We start from the raw sequence: 17,223 nt of genomic DNA on the forward strand, positions 1-17,223 counted from the left end.
ACCCGTCTCTATCTGCACGGATCGCGCCAGTTGCATGGAGTATCTCCAAGCCTGGAAGCCGGAGCAGAGACTATTGGCTCCAACGCCATAGGAATTCGCCATCCCTATTTAATCCCTGTTTCTGCCTCTTGAGGTTGCCTTGTTCATGGGAGGGGCCACTCTCTGGGAATCAGCTTCCTCCCCAGGGTGGGGGCCCAGTGCCTAAGGCAGATCACAGCACTTGGCGGGTGGCATTCATTTAGTCTCCAGCCATTTATAACAGCCGTGGGGTGGGTGGCTTGGGCAGCAATCCTTGGTACGAGAAGTGATTGTTATAAGGGCATCCTCCTTCCCCCCCATCTGCCAAACGTCAGAGGTATGAGAGAGTCTTCATGCAGCCAGGTCCCAGGAGTCTGCAAAGGACTGAACGTGGCGGGTGAGACCTGAGCTGTGTGGCCAAGTGTTTCCCTTCCATCCTGCAAGTTCAGCTCCTGGGCCACCTTAAATACAGAAGCAGACCCTTCTGTGGCCATTCTTGTGTCAGACAGGAGCACATGAGGCAGCCCACAGAAGCAGAAGGCGGTTGCGTGCAAATCTCGCAGTGGTGGAGCTCCCTCGGCTCTTTCCGGCAGGCCTGCTGCAGCTCACGAAGGCCCCAGACTCAGCACGTCTCTGTGGTCACAAGCAGAGTTCCTGCCAAAGAAAAATTTGTCCACACCTGGCTAGTGAAGGCAAAGCTGGGTAGAGTTCAGAGCAGGTAGCCTGGCTCTCCATGTGCTTTTGACACATGGATACTCCGTTTGGCCTATGGCTGCAACAAAAGTGAACAAACAAACACAGGGATACTTGGGTGCGGGAGGGGTGCCTTAATTACCCACCGTGGCTATTGACCTGAAATGGCCCAGCCTCTCACTCTCCAGATTACCATCCTTGCTTGGGCCTGTGTCTCTTATACTCATGTACACTAGTTTCACATATCCAGAACATGTACATCCATCTCAGTCCCGGGTGAATTTCCATAAGGGGAAATTACTTGGATGCCAGGGGGACCCTTCCCTTCTGCTGCCATCTCTGACCAAATGAGGAAGCAGGCAGCTATCTATCTGGTGGTGCGGGCCCACTTTAAGGAACATCAACTCAACCAATGTGCATAGCTTTGGAGCAGGTCAGATAGTGAAGCATCACTGCACAGTACCAGCAAACAGGGTCTGAAGGCCTGGACTTCTAAAAAGAAATCAATATGTTTTATTAAAAGAGAAGACACCACAGTCATCAGGAAGTGAATACTGGCTGCTAGAGCAGGTGAAGCAGAGTGGATCTGAAGGCTGTTTCCAGAAGACTAGTGAGGGTTGTTGTCTCTTGCTGCAAAACCAACCAAAACTGTAGCATCTAAAAACAGACGGGCACAACTATTTTATTTATTTATTTATTCCATTTCTATACTGCCCTTTCAAAAAATGGCTCAGGGCGGTTTACACAGAGAAATAATAAATAAATGAGATGGCTCCCTGTCCCCAAAGGGCTCACAATCTAAAAAGAGACATAAGATAGACACCAGCCACAATCACTGGAGGGATACTGTGCTGTGGGTGGAGAGGGCCAGTGACTCTCCCCCTGCTAAATAAAGAGAATCGCCACGTTAAAAGGTGCCTCTTTGCCCAGTTAGCAGGGGTGCAGCAGACGTCCTTGTGAGCCAGAGGCGCTGACCTCCTCCCAGGCACAAACTGCATAAGAACATAAGAAGAGCCCTGGGGGTTCAGGCCAAGCATAGTCCAGCATCCTGTCTGCCACGTGGGGCCCCCCCCAGCAGCCCCAAGGGAACCCCACAAGCAGGAGAGGCAAGGATACAGCTGCCCCAACCCACCCACTGTGGCTCCCCTGAAACTGGTATTCAGAGGCAATTCTGCTTCTGAACCTCAGAGTCATTGATCAATGTCCTCCCTGAGTTTGTTTAATCCCCTTTTGGGGAGGTGGGTGAGGGAAATAGTGGATATGAGAGTTAAAAACTGTTTTTTAAGGGGAGCACCAAGGACCCAGCTCAACAGCATAGGGGCTGGAGGTAGACCTCTCTATGGAGGACCTGAGCAAACGGCATGATTCCAAGCTTCATTGTAGCCAAAGAGGGCTTGTAGTGCCACCCTGCCTCTGGCCAGCCAGGAGAGCCTGGAGGGATCAATGAGAGAAGCTGCGTCATGGCCACTGCCCCCTTTCAGGTGAAGTCCAAGTCTCACAGCCATGACTGCTGACACACTACAAGGGCCTCTTCTATCCTCGAGATCCCCCTGGGGCTGGAGGCCCGGCCGGGCAGTCTCCCTCTGTAGGGCTTCTGGTGCCGACTGCTGGGACTTGGCCTCTGCCGAGATAGGAGGAACACTGCAGCCCCGGCCTTCTCCCAAATATGGCCCCACTCCTGTCTCCCTACAGGAGAGTCGTCAGAGCCCCTGCTGGCCCTGGGTGTCTTTGTTGGAGATGGAGTTACAGTGCCTCGACCTTTTGCACCGACTATTCTAATGACCACTAGGGGCATTGGGAGCAGAAGTAGCTAGTGAGGGTCTCCTGACCTGTCCCTGTTTGCCTCTGCCCTATGACCCCTGCTTTGATTCCTCAGGAACATAGAGACATAGGAAGCTGCCATATACTGAGTCAGATCATTGGTCTATCTAGCTCAGTATTTACACAGACTGGCAGTGGCTTCTCCAAGGTTGCAGACAGGAATCTCTCCCAGCCCTGTCTTGGAGATATTGCCAGGGAGGGAACTTGGAACCTTCTACTCTTCCCAGAGTGGCTCCATCCCCTGAGGGGAATATCTTGCAGTGCTCACACATCAAGTCTCCCATTCATATGCAACCAGGGTGGACCCTGCTTAGCTAAGGGGACAAGTCATGCTTGCTACCACCAGACCAGCTTTCCTCTTCCTGTAGTGTGTCAGTCCTCGTTTCCTCCTAGAGAGAAGATGGAAACATCTCTCTCCCACTACCATTTATTTATTTATTTATTTATTTATTTATTTATTTATTTATTTATTTATTTATTTATTTATTTGAAACATTTAATGTACTACATACTAAATTAAAAACTAAAGTAACTAACAAAAAACAAATAGGTAAACTACAGGGCAAAAGCCTGGCAAAAAAGAAAAGTCTTCAATAGAGATGTGAAGATCAGGAAGGTAGGGGCTAAATGAATCTGGAGGGAAAGAGAGTTCCAAAGAAGTGGGGCAGCAACCGAAGAGCCTCATTCGTGGGTCCGAGAGCCCCAAACCTATCGGAAATCAGGGACCGACAAGAGGGCCATCTGAGATTATCTAACCGGACGGGGTGTAACTGGATGGGAGAGGCGGGTCTGTAGGTAGACAGGCTCCAAGCCCCGCAAGGCTTATGTAGCTGATAGATAGGACAGGTCTTTCCCATCTCAAATGTACTTCACCAATAAATCAATTTAGTTTAGACTCTACTGTTATCTCCCTGCGTTTTACTCTAAATAGCGGCAGCGACTAAACTCTGCACGCTGTAACTAGAGTGGTGGCTTCCTTGGTGCTTTGCTAAATAATCACAGACTCAAACATCTCCTGGGTTCTTGGGACCCTCACCTAAACCTCTTGGGGAATTCAGTGGCTCTCACACTCCAGTGACAAGCAGGGCTCACAGGGACTGCAGATGTTGAACAAGCACATGCTGACAGCAGGGGCACCACACAGGGGTCGATCTGTTTACATCAACAATATCCAGTCCCTGGAGCCTGACCAGAGGTGGCTCAGCCCTTGGCACGATGCACCTGGAAGCAAGCTCTCTTTCTGGCCTTCTCAGATCTCCCTTCAGGACAAGAGATGCAACTCGGTCACATGTGTTAGTGTGTAACGTGTGTTTTTGTGTGGTCCGACAACTGAAACCTAACAAACCTGGACTATGTAAGAGTGTTGGAGATGAACTTCCAGTGCATTGGCCTTTTGCACCAACTATCCTAATGACCACTAGGGGCATTGGGAGTAGAGACAGTGAATAAGAACCGCCCTGAGCCAGTTCTGAAGGGCGGTATAAAAATCGAATGAATGAATGAATGAGGGGTCTTCCTCTTTGTCCCTACTCTATGATCCCTGAACTGACTCTGCAGCACTTCCTGTGGTGAGTCACAATCCTTCCTTTCCTCCTAGAGAGCAGATGGAAACATCTCTCTCTCTCTCTCTCTCTCTCTCTCTCTCTCTCTCTCTCCTTACCTATCCATTATGTAGTCCTTTAGACTAGATATAGGTCTTTTCTATCTAAGTGTATTTAACCAATAAATATTTAGTGTTTAGTTAAACAAGGATCTCCATGTGATTTCTCTAAACAGCTGCAGTATCCAAACCATCCTCTGCTACCTACTCTGTAACTGGAGTGTGTGTGCTCATTCCTTAGTGCTCTGCTGTTTTACCTATTGTGGGTAAGAATCAACAACCTCTAACAAAGAGTCCGGCTATCACCCAGCAATTTGCGTCTTTGAAAGGTTTGAGTTCATGAGCCGGCCTGCCCCTCGGAGCTCTGAAGTCTCTTAGCACTGATGGTCCATGAGTCCTGGAATAACAGCAAAGCCACAAAGGAACTCCAAAAATGGGCAGCCGCATGAGATGTTCAAACCCTCAGGGAACTGAGACCTCCTTTTAGCAATAGCAATAGCACTTACATTTATATACCGCTCTATAGCCGGAGCTCTCTAAGCGGTTTACAATGATTTAGCATATTGCCCTCAACATTCTGGGTACTCATTTTACCGACCTCGGAAGGATGGAAGGCTGAGTCAACCTTGAGCCCCTGGTCAGGATCGAACTTGTAACCTTCTGGTTACAGGGCAGCAGTTTTACCACTGCGCCACCAGGGGCTCTTTTGTGAGTAACTTGGCTCTTTGCTTCATTGCCAAGTTCGCCTTAGTACAACCAGAGGAGGATACACCTTAGGCCAAGGAGCCCTAGCCTTGGGTCCTGCTATGTCGTTGGACTACCCCTCCCATCATCCCCAGCAGCCACAACGGCCTCCAACTGCTCGACAGCAATTCAAGCATAGAGCATTATTTGCCTCGTGTTAAGCTAATCAACCGGCCAGTTTAGAATGTAGGTGAACTTCCAGAGTTGCTAGCAATACCAAATAAAAATAAAGTTGCTGAAACCGGCTAAGGATCACACGGGCCTACATTTCTTCATCGGGCTTTTAGTTGATGATGTTATAAAGTTTTAGTTTTAGTTATGGTAATCGTAATCTCTTTTATATGATGTTTCGGTTTTAGCTGCTGTTTGTTTAAATTGTAAACTGCCCTGAGATTTTATATAGCGCCATATATAAATGTGTTAAAACAATCACTCACTCAATCAATTAAATAAATGAGATACATTGATGCTGACAAATGGGTGACAGACAGTGGCCAGACATCCCACTTCAGTCAATTTCATTCTGCACGAGCATCGTGTACCAGTGAAGATCAACGAACCAGATCCCCAAGGTGGACTTCAAACCATCCTGTGGCTGTTCAGGACCTTCCTCATGGCCCCCTTTACTTCCTGGTTGCGGAGACTGTAGATCAGGGGGTTCAGCATGGGGGTGACGATGCAGAACATGCTGGAGACCAGGATGTCGATCTCCAAGGAGTAGCCATAGCTGGTGTGGTTGTAGTTCAGGAATGCAATTCCAACAGAGAGGGTGACCACTGCAATGTGAGAAACACAAGTGGAGAAGGCTTTGTGCCTGCCGGTATTGGAGCGAATGTGCAGAACGGAGGCCAGGATGTAGACATACGACAGGATGATGAAGAGGAAGGGAGCGAGGCCCACAAAGATGCTGGTGATATGAGTGGCCAGCTCATTGGCATGCGTGTCACTGCAGGCAATTTTCAACAAAGGGGGAACATCACAAAAGATGTGGGGGATCTGGTTGAAGCCACAGAAACGCAAGTTGGAAGCCAGGGCAGCGTGAACGGCTGAGTCCAGGAAGCCCAAGACCCAGGTGGCCACAACAAGCTGGACACACACCCGGGGGCTCATGAGGTGGGCATAGTGCAGAGGCTGGCAAATGGCAGCGTACCGGTCATATGCCATGACGGCCAGCAGCGCAGGCTCACAGCCAGCAAAGCCGACCAGGAAGAATGTCTGCACCAAGCACTGGTTGTAGGAAATGGAGTGTCGCTGGAGCACGCTGCTCACCAAGATCCTGGGCACGACCACAGTGGAGAGGCAAATGTCCAAGCAGGAGAGGTAGCTGAGGAAAAAGTACATGGGGCTGTGAAGGCGGGAGTCCATGAGGACCAGGAGGACTATTGTGAGGTTGCCCATCAGGGTGGCCAAGTAGGCAATGAGGAACGCCAAGAAGAGGTAGGTCTGGTGGTCCTTCTGGAGGCTGGAGAAGCCCAGGAAGATAAACTCTGTCACCTGCGTTTGATTCTCTGCTGCACCCATGGGGAGGAAAGGACATGTCTGTGAGGAGAGAAAGGGGGCAGAGGAGGAAACGCAAGAGCCTTCAGGTGAGGCCTTCTTCACACTCAGTCATTTCCTAGGTGGATAATATATCACTTCCATGTAGGAAAGACCACACAAAGAGTGCATGGAAGACAGGAAACAGTCCAGTCCAGCAACATTTTCTTACGTGTACCTGACAAGTTTGTTGTACACGTAATGCTACTGAGCATGCCCAAGCACAATTGGACATGCTCGGTAGCAGCAGCTGAAGCCCTATGCCCTTTTGTTGCCCACAATTAGAATCAGATTTCACCACACTATACAATGTGTGTAGAAGATGAATCTAAATTAGGGAACAGAGAATCTGGCATCATGAGCTGTGTTTCTGAGCACCCAAAGCGTGTTCCCCAAAACCTGTGGAATGAAGGAAATACAACCCTTTTGACTGAGAAAAACCTACAGTGGTGCCAGAGATATTCAGAGCTTGAAGGAACGGAGCATGCTGAGTTCCTCCCCTTGTTGCCCCAGCCCTGGTCCTGCCCACGCAGGTGGACACAAAGCACTCCCTTCACCAAAGAATGTGAGCAGCATTTATAATGTGGGTGCTTATAATATGAAGCATAAGAGGGAAGAAATGTTTAGATTCCAGTTACCTCTTTGGTCTAGAGAAGAGGTTCCCAACCTTGCCTTTCCAGATGTTGTTAGACTACAACTCCCATCGCCCTTTGGCCATTGTGGCTTGGGATGATGGGGGTTATAGTCCAACAACATCTGGAAACCCAAGGTTGAGAACACATGTCCCAGATTAGGGGAAATGCAAAGGAAGTGTGAGGAGGTATCTCTTTATTTCCAACTTCCTTCAAGGTCAGACAAATCTCTGCAGTTAATCATTAAGCCCTGAAATGGTATACAGTATTTGCTTTGCAAGTGAATGTATGGAGAAGACAACGGGGCGTTTAGTGTAGAAGAACTGTTGAGCTTGTCATGAGGAAGGAGCTCAAAGAGCGCCTTGATTCTGAGAGCATCTCATGCACAGAATCCTCCTCTACCTATTGTGGCTGGGGGTGATGATGGTCCAAAAACATCTGGGGGCTCAAGGGTACGAGCCCCTGGTCTTCTCATGCTGTGAACACAGGTAAATAAAGTTTGTATGCAGGACAGGCAGGAAATTTGGACCACAAGGTAGAATATTCAGAGTACCGGGATTTTTATGTTGCCTTCTGCAACTTTTATGTTCTTATCTTTTGTAGTTATCTGTATGATTAACCTAGGACCATGTTTTACCTTTGGGATCAGGGCCATACCCTGCTTTGTGTTCTGTATACAGCAAGAGTGCACATCACCTTGCTCTCTGCAAGGAAACCATTTGGGAGTCTATGCTCCAAAGCAGGCCTGCTCAACTTGGGCCCCCCAGCTGTTTTTGAACTACAACTCCCATAATCCTCAATCACAGTGACCAATAGCCAGGGATTGTGGGAATTGTAGGCCAACATCTGCAGGAGGGCCAAAGTTGAGCAGCCCCACTCCAAAGTCAGGACAGCAAAGGTAAAGCGTGACCAGTCTTATGATGTTTCTCTCAGACCTCTTTCTTCCTGATTATTATTTTACTGGTTCTTGAGTTTGTATTTTAAAAGGTGTGCTTAGTTTTCTCTGTGTTGGTGTTTTTCTAACTTCCTGTGCTACTTTGAGCATTTGACAAAGGGAAGTGGTGAATGAATGTTATACATAAAAGTTTCACAGGTGAATATCAGGCCCACAAAATACCAGGCAAATATGGAATATCAGTTGATCTGCACTAAGGGGCCACCTTACCAAAGCCTAACTATCTTTAGTCCTGAGCCATCAGTTTGGCTCAAAACCCTACAAGAAATTTGTCCCCATTAAGAACATATGGACAACAGAACAGCCCTGTTAGATCAGGCCCAAGGCCCATCTAGTCCAGCATTCTGTTTCACACAGTGGCCCACCAGATGCTGCAGGAGTTGAGGGCATGCCCTCTCTCCTGCTGTTATTCTCCTGCTGCATAAGGTTGGTTAAGACACATGGTTAACCTTGGCCACAGATTGTGGCATGGAGTTCCACTGTCCTACTGCAGTGTGGAATCCCACCTTGCACAGTGGCCTGTCACAGCTGGGCTACCAGTTGCTCTGGCTGTTCTGAACATGAGACCTACTTTCACTTCGGTTTGTGACCCGCCTGTTCTGATGGCTCAGCCTCAAAGCCGATAGGAATGTATGTTTAAAATGGGTTAAGATTAAGGCTGCTGTTTTAAACACCCTCACTAGAGAATAAGTCCTATTTCACTCAGAGGAACTTACTTCTGAGTAAACATTGTAAGATTATGTTGTAAAAACCTCGGAACTGAAACACTGATGAGAACAAAAAAGCTTGAGTTAGCACAAAAGATTCTCCTCCTGCTGGAGTCTCCAGAGTTTTCAAATAAAGAATGGCCAGTCACTGTCTGTCTACAGCTTGATTTTCACCAGATACCACCCCCTCTTTGGGGAGTAAGATTCTGCCACTGGGGCCTGGCTGCCGCTGTGTAGGGGCACTGCAGGGAACCCATGTTTGTGAAAAGCATCATGGAGGAGCAGATCCCTTTAGCAGCCGATGGAAAGTGAAAGCTAACCAGGCAGGCAGCTTGAATGGAGCTCACCATGTCCACTTGCTCGGTCACGAGGCCGTCACGCATTATGGGCTTCCCTTTGTCGTCATACTGCAAGATCAGAAGGCATAGGTCTCTGTGTAGCAGTCAGGGAAAAGAGGAATGTCCGGTTATTGTAGCTGAGAGGTGCACATTCAAAAGTGCAGCCAAAAGGCAGCCCAGAGCCCTGTGACATCCAAAAGGCTAACAATTTGATTATGGCAAAAGCATTCGTGCATCAGAGCCTATTTCATCCAATGATGCACAAAGAAGACAGTGAGAGGCAGAAGGGGAGACGCCTACAGACGAGCAGGTGCTGAAAGCATAGCGACCACACAGGAGTTCATGCACTGAAATTAACAACATTATAGAGCTTGGAAATCCCACCAATCTATCATTTAGGTGGCACACCCAAGCCCTTGCATGCAAGCTCTGTGTCTCTTGACATCACTCAGGGGTAATCAGTAGCTAAAGCAGGTCTCCACTGAAGCCGAGGGGGGCTAATTTGGCTTCTGTCCGTGCTGAAAATAAGCTTTCTGTTGAACTGGGCAAAACCTTCCAGAATGATTGTTGAGAGAAACGGCATTGCTGGAGAGCCCTCAGCATGCAAAACGAGTACATTGGATTTGATTTGCTATTTCACTTGCCATTCATCTTGCTTGGAAACATCCTTTTGGAGCTCATCATAATCTTTTTAGGATTCCAGCTATCCTGAATATTTTGGTGGCATCTATAAATTCTGCTACTACCCAATTGCTTAACTCTAGCTAAGCTCAGGAACCTCAAACACTTTTGCCTTTCCTCAGAACCCCCTGATTGGAGGAGAGCTGGTCTTATGGTACCAAGCATGACTTGTCCCCCTAGCTAAGCAGGGTCTGCCCTGGTTGCATCTGAATGGGAGACCAGAAGTGTGAGCACTGCAAGATATTCCCCTCAGGGGATGAAGCTGCTCTGGGAAAAGCAGAAGGTTCCAAGTTCCCTCCCTGGCAGCATCTCCAAGACAGTGCTGAGAGAGATTCCTACCTTGGAGAAGCTGCTGCCAGTTTGTGAAGACGATACTGGGCTAGATGGACCCAGGGTCTGACTCAGTATATGGCAGCTTCCTGTGTTCCTGTGATATGACTGGATTCTGGCTGCTCTTACCTGCAATATTTTGGAGATTTCTAAACTGATATAAGGATATTTCTAAAATATCCTTTCTGAAATAGGGCAACTAGAACTGCATTCAATAGTCCACCACAAATTTGTATAAAGGCATCACAATGACAACACTACTGATCATCTTATTTTCAATTCCTTGACCTTTCCTAATCATTTGCAGCATGAACATTGCTTTCTCCATGCTGCCACATGTTGGGCTGATGTTTTTGTTGAGTTATCTGCCACACCACCAAGAGCTCTTTCCTGGCTACTTACCCCCAGTCCAGATTCCTTCAGTGCATATGTGAAATTAAGGGGCAGGGGGTTGCCCCACGTGTGCATTGCACTCACACTGGATCTCATGTCTCTATCACTTGATTTGGCATGATAAAAGGAACTCTCAGCCATGTGTTCGGGATTTCACCATCCCCCTGAATACTTGGAGGCCACCCACCAAATTAGTCATGACACAATTCAATCTTGACTCCATTTATTCTCCATGCAAACCCTTGAGGAAACCCACCTGCTTACTTCCCCCACTTGTAAGAGCTGCTTTCTGATATTTAACCAGTTAACCGGGTGCAAAATTTGCTTAGCAGCTTTGGAGAGAGGCTTTCTCAGAAGAATTTTGAAAGTCCATCTAACAGATTACCCCGTCCACATATTTATTGACACTCCCAAGAATTCTAAAAAATGAGAGAGAGAAGATTTTCCTTTGCAGAAGCCGTGGCTGACTTCCTCCGCAAGCTTTGTTCTTCTAAGGTTGCACTCTTGTGCACCTTTACTTTTAGAGTAAGTCTCATTGAATGCAATGTGACATTTACTTTTGAGTAAACATGTGTAGAACTAGTTTGTACACATTTCACAATGCTTTCCATTATTATTATTATTATTATTATTATTATTATTATTACATTTATATCCTGCTCTTCCTCCAAGGAGCCCAGAGCGGTGTACTACATACTTGAGTTTCTCTTTCACAACAACCCTGTGAAGTAGGTTAGGCTGAGAGAGAAGGGACTGGCCCAGAGTCACCCAGCTAGTTTCATGGCTGAATGGGGATTTGAACTCGGGTCTCCCCGGTCCTAGTCTAGCACTCTAACCACTGCACCACGCTGGCGCCATCCATTTACTTAGGATAGGCTGACAAGTATGCAATTGCCTGGATCCCCTCTGGGTCCCCTTTTTAGAAACGGATGTTGCGCTGGCAAGTTTCCAGTCCTCTAATAAGGAAGCTGATATTAGCAATAGGTTACAGATTGTAGTTGTAGGAGCAACCATTTAATGCTTGGTTTCTTTAAACATTGGGTGAATGGGTGCCATGTAAGGTGACCCCTTACATGTTAATTTGTCAGTTCTACAAAGTCCCACTTTCTCACTCCTAGTTGTCACAGCTTGCCCAAATGCAGTCCTAGAACACAGAGAATCTGAGCAGAATGGGTATTTCTCTACCACCATCTGCACTAAAGATGGATGCAAGGAACTCCTTTTGTCTCCCTCCATTAGTCCTCTGACTCTTTTGCCATCTAACAGGCCATCCCATTTCCTTGGCTGGATTCCTCCTTCATATGCATCTTGAGCAGTTTGCCACACTTCCTTCTGTGCTTGCCTTATTGGCGATTGGCATCTCCTTTGCAATTTTCTGTTTTTCAAATGTTCTCATTTGGACAAGACACCCTCTTCTTAAAGAAAACCATCCTACCTCTTTCACCCTCCTTGATCAATCTGCTGTCTAATCCTGCTGGAATTCTTCTTGACATATTTGTGCCCTTTCTAATCTGTGGTATGACTCTGCTCTGAACCTCTCTCAGGCCAGTTTCAAATATGTAGGTAGACCCTCAAGTTACACCTGTTATCTCTGGCTTTTAACTGAAATGAATTTGTTTTCTCAGGCTTTTAACGGCAAACAATTTTAAATTGTTTGGTTTTTAGCCCTTGAAATTGTTTTAAATTTTTATTCTGTGAAATTGTTTTAATTGTTTTTACTCCATTTTGTATTCATTGTGTTTTTAATTGTTTACACTATCTGGAGATACACATACCAGGCACTATATAAATGTGATAGATAAATAAATAAATAGTCCTCAAGCTATCTGAATATAAGAACATAGGAACACCCCTGCTGGATCAGGCCCAAGGAAGCCCATCTAGTCCAGCATCCTGTTTCACACAGTGGGCCACCAGATGTTGCCGGAAGCCACAGGCAAGAGGTGAGGGCCTGCCCTCTCTCCTGCTGTGACTCCCCTGCAACTGGTACTCACAGCATCCTGCCTTTGAGGCTGGAGGTGGCCCACAGCCCTCCGACTAGTCGCCGTTGTTAGTCCTCTCCTCCATGAAGTTATCCAAACCCCTCTTAAAGCCATCCAGGTTGTTGGCTGTCACCACAACTTGTGGCAGAGAATTCCACAAGTGGATTATGTGTTGTGTGAAAAAGTACTTCTGTTCGTTGGTCCTAGATTTCCCTGAAATCAATTTCATGGGATGACCCCTGGTTCTAGTGTTATGGGAGAGGGAGAAGAATATCTCTCTATCCACTTTCTCCACACCATGCATGATTTTGTAGACCTCTATCATGTCTCCCCTTAGTCGCCTCTTTTCCAAACTAAGGAGCTCCAGATGCTGTAGCCTGTCTCATAATGAAGGTGCTCCAGGCCCCTGATCATCTTGCTTGCCCTCTTCTGCACCTTTTCCAGTTCTACAATGTCCTTTTTTAGATGTGGTGGCTATTATTATTATTATTATTATTATTATTATTATTATTATTATTATTACATTTATATCCCGCTCTTCCTCCAAGGATCCCAGAGCAGTGTACTACATACTTGAGTTTTTCTTTCACAACAACCCTGTGAAGTAGGTTAGGCTGAGACTAGAATTGTGTGCAGTACTCCAAGTGTGGTCGCACCATAGTTTTGTATAAGGGCATTATAATATTAGCAGTTTTTTTCTCAATCTCCTTCCTGATGACCCCTAGCATGGAATTGGCTTCTTTTTTTTTTTTACAGCTGCCGCACATTGAGTCGACACTTTCAATGAGCTGTCCACCATGACCCCAAGATCCCTTTCATGGTCAGTAACCAATAGCTCAGATCCCATCAGCGTATGCTTGAAGTTGGGGTTTTTTGTCCCAAAGTGCATCACTTTACACTTGCTGACACTGAAGCGTGTTTGCCTTTTTGTTTCCCACTCCCCCAGTGGGCCACTCCTCTCCAGCAGAGAGGAGAGACCACAGTTCAGAGATTGTGGGGCAGCCCCTTTGCATGCAGACGCTCCCAGTTCTCCCCTCTCTGGCATCTGCAACTAAAAGGATCTCGGGTAGCAGGGCTGGGAATGGCCCTGGAGAGTTGCTGCCTGCCAGAGCAGGGAGTACTGGACTAGATGGGCCAGTGACCAGACTCCAATATGCATCTCCATATGTTCAGAGAGGATCTGGCCCTCCTGCCTCTGACTGACTATTGTTGCACCAGTGCAAGGACGTTGCACTAGCTGCTGCTTCCACTCAGTCAGGAGCTTGCATTCCAGATGAGAGTTGCCTCCGTGCAAGAGGCCGCACTTGTGCAATCTTCAGGGTGCTTCCTGCTGTGAAACCCCTTCCTATCTGTTGCAAGGAGTGATGTGAAACTCTCACGCTATCCCTCTTGCACAAATGGACTGAGACTGCAAGAGATTGCGTGACTTTGAGCATCCCCTCTGCTACGGGGCTTTCTTCCATGTGTGCATCATTGACTGTACCGCATTAGTCTGGATGGAAGTCTGCCTCTCTCCCTTACCTCCATCCATGCCCACAACACCATACCACCTCCTCGGAATGATGCAGTGAGTTTCCTTCACCAAACAACGCCAGAGAAGATTCTGTTCCTCTGGACTGTGCCACAATAAACGAGAAAGCAACTCACCTCTCTCTGCTGTCCTAGCCCCCATGGCTGCTCAAGGTCAGATGCCTTAAAGAAAGTTGTGCTGCCCCCAAATTCTCCACCAGTTGAGGATACAACAAGGAGGGCTAAAGCCTGCAGGATGGCAGAGCCTGCTGGGTTCCAAACATGTCAACAAGAAAGGGTCTGGATGACCTCCCTTGAATGCCAAGACCCACCAAGAGTGAGTCTCTCCATTGCCCGTCATGTATGAGCCTGAGGCTGCTTCTTGCAGGGGAGGATATTTCACCCCGTGAGAGGGGCCTGGGGGATGCCTCTGCTCTCGGAGCCCACAGGGAGCAAAGCTGGGGTGGGGAGGGGAGGCAGGGAGAGCAAAGAGCTTCCCATGTGGGCCCTTTCCAGCAGGCACAATGGAGATAAAGACAACCGAGGGTCTGAGAAGCCTGAGAAACCGAGCAGGTGGAGGGAAAGAGGAACAAAACTTGCAGCAGAATAAAAGATGCTGAGCTGTGCACCAGAGAGAGGGATGTTAACAAAGACTGAATGATGTTCACGTTTGTCAATTGTGAGAGGAATCCCACCCTTTAGGATTAGAAGCCCTTAAAGAAAAGGCTGCAGTAGTCAAAATATAGTTTATTCAAAGATTGTGTGAGTTGAACTGTAGCAATTCACTGACTCCTGGCTTCCTACTCCACTCCCCAGTTATGAGAAGTTTCAGAAGCAGCAGGGCTGCAGGGCTCCGCTTCCTTTGGATGAGAGAGAGATTGGCTGGTGATTTATGGGCTCATGGAACAAGCGGTCATTTTATTTATGATGAATGTACAAGCAAGATCCAAGTGAAGGCAAGCACCAGGCATTCCCACAACACCCAGCAAATCCACCAAGCACACATCAGAATCCCAGATCCTGTCCTGTCCCCAAAGCCCAGTGCCCCACTTGAGGCTGATGATGAAGAGAGCAAGGACGGACAAGGCAGACCTCTCTGTAGTCAAAGTCCTGGGCAGCGAGGGCAGTGACAGTTGCAGGAGGCAAGCAGGCTCGACAGTCCGAGGCTGGCAACCGGACACAAGGCTTTCAGCACCTCGGACAGGTCACTGGGAACCAACCGCTTAGTCTCAGCTCCACCTGGGCCTTTCCCAGACCACGACTTGACTTCGCATCACCACAGGGGGGTGGAGATGCATTCACATACTGGCCAGATTTACATCCGAGTCAGTGTGAGATATCGGGAGCCCTCTTCATACATGATTCAGGTTTCCCGCTGCGCATTGCAGCTTAGCCCATATGATGTCTGTGGTTTGAAAATCCACTTTTTACATCGGTTTTTTGGACTAGTTTGAAATATCTGATATACCCTGATGTTTCTTCTGAGATGTATGGAGGGACCATACTGATAAACTGCCTTTTCTTAAAGCATTTAAAAGATTCATTTAAAATCTTTTAAAATATATCTCTGTAGATATTTACCTAAGGCGTACCCGTCGCTAATCCCACGTGTGGCAGCTCTTGTGAGAGTTCGTGAGTGAGCTGCTGGCAGGGAGAGAGGAAAGTGGTGGCAGCAGACAGGCAGGTGGGGAAAGAAAATGGCGGTATCAGGCAGGCGGTGGCGGTGGAGAACCTGAGACACAGTTGTTCTGCACTCGGCCCAGCTAGTATACATTTATTTGCTTTGTGATTTTGCAGAACTTTGACTGCCAGAAGAGGGATCAGTTCAACACCTCTTCCTCTTCTTCTTCCTCCTCCTCCTCCTCCTCTTTATATATCCCTCTTCAATCAAAGTTCTCAATGTGGTTTATATAGAAAAATAAATAATACATAAATAAATCTAGTTGGGTTTCCACAAGTCTCACCGCCTGAAAGGCAAAAAACAAAAACAAAAATTGTTTGGCTGTGTTGCTGATCTTGCTGAAGTCACCGCCTAAAGCAAAAAACAACAACCAAAAACAGGGATTCTGGGTGGGAGCAGCAGCTACCAGGGCAGCTACCCTGACAGCAAGAAGGAGTCGGTGGTGAGAAGCAAAGCCTGGCACGGGGATCACATGGAGCCACCACAGCCGCCACCGCAGCAGTGATGGGGAGGCCCTCTGCTAGAGAGGGATGTTCAGCTCAAGAAGGGTTTCCATCCATGCCATGGACAGGTGGCCTGCTCTTGCAGAAGTGTCCTGCTGCTGCTTATTTATATGCAGACTCGCTTTGCTGGCTGGGTTGGGGAGTGGGGAGAGGAGGTAGAAAGTCAGGGGGCACTCAGTGGGAATGTCGGGAGAATCCCTCCTGGGGCTGTGGTGGTGGCAGGGAGATGGATTGCCCCAGTTTCCAATGCCCAGAGTGGAAAGGCTTTCCCTCCAATTTGTGCAAAATTTGGGACTTGAGAGCAAGCGGTATGAATGATGCACGGAAAAAATCTGGTAGGCACATTTGGTCCAGAATGCATGGAGTTTATTTAAAAGCACAATAATAGAAGTCCAGTTAAAATGTATACCAAAAAGGAGGAAAGGTAACACTAAGTCCGGGAGAATGCCAGCATGGCTAACAGGTAATGTCAAGGAAGTTATAAAAGGGAAGAAGACTTCCTTCTGAAATTGGAAGGCCTGCCCAAAAGAAGAGTCTAGCAAGGAACACAAACTCTGGCAAAAGAAATGCAAGGTGACTATAAGGGAGGCAAAAAGAGAGTTGAGGAACATTTAGCCAAAAGTATCAAGGGAATAACAAAAATTTCTTTAAATACATCAGAAGCAAGATACCTGCCAGGGAGGTGGTTGGACCATTGAGGGTGTGAAAGGGATTATTAAGGAGGATATGGAGATTGCAGAAAAACTAAATGAGTTCTTTGCATCTGTCTTCATGGTGGAGGATACTGAGCGAGCGTCTACCTGTGCCTGAACCGGGCTTCTCCGGGATAGAGGCTAACAACTGAGTTGGCTAGAGGTGACGAGACATGACGTTCTAAACTGTCTTGAAAAAATAAATATTAACAAATTGCCGGGGCCAGATGGCATCCACTCAAGAGTCCTTAAAGAACTCAAATGTGAAATTGCCAAACTCCTTGCAAAAATATATAACGTATCCCTACAATCAAGATCTGTACCAAAGGATTGGAAAGCAGCTAATGTAGCACCAATTTTCAAAAAGGGATCCAGGGGGATCCACGAAATTACAGGCTGGTTAGCTTA

The 17,223-nt window shown here is 47.4% G+C and overlaps 1 protein-coding gene across 1 annotated transcript; it reads right to left on the reverse strand.

Moving 5' to 3' along the window:
* Positions 1–5,455: 5,455 nt before the first annotated feature.
* Positions 5,456–9,089, reverse strand: LOC128327467 (olfactory receptor 1361-like). Its single transcript, XM_053256263.1, has 2 exons — positions 9,054–9,089; positions 5,456–6,415 (listed from the first exon to the last, which is right to left on the reverse strand). The coding sequence occupies exons 1-2, from the start codon at positions 9,087–9,089 to the stop codon at positions 5,456–5,458; spliced, it is 996 nt and encodes a 331-aa protein (XP_053112238.1).
* Positions 9,090–17,223: the final 8,134 nt, after the last annotated feature.

Source organism: Hemicordylus capensis, chromosome 5 (assembly GCF_027244095.1).
Source record: "Hemicordylus capensis ecotype Gifberg chromosome 5, rHemCap1.1.pri, whole genome shotgun sequence".
Lineage (NCBI taxonomy): Eukaryota > Metazoa > Chordata > Lepidosauria > Squamata > Cordylidae > Hemicordylus > Hemicordylus capensis.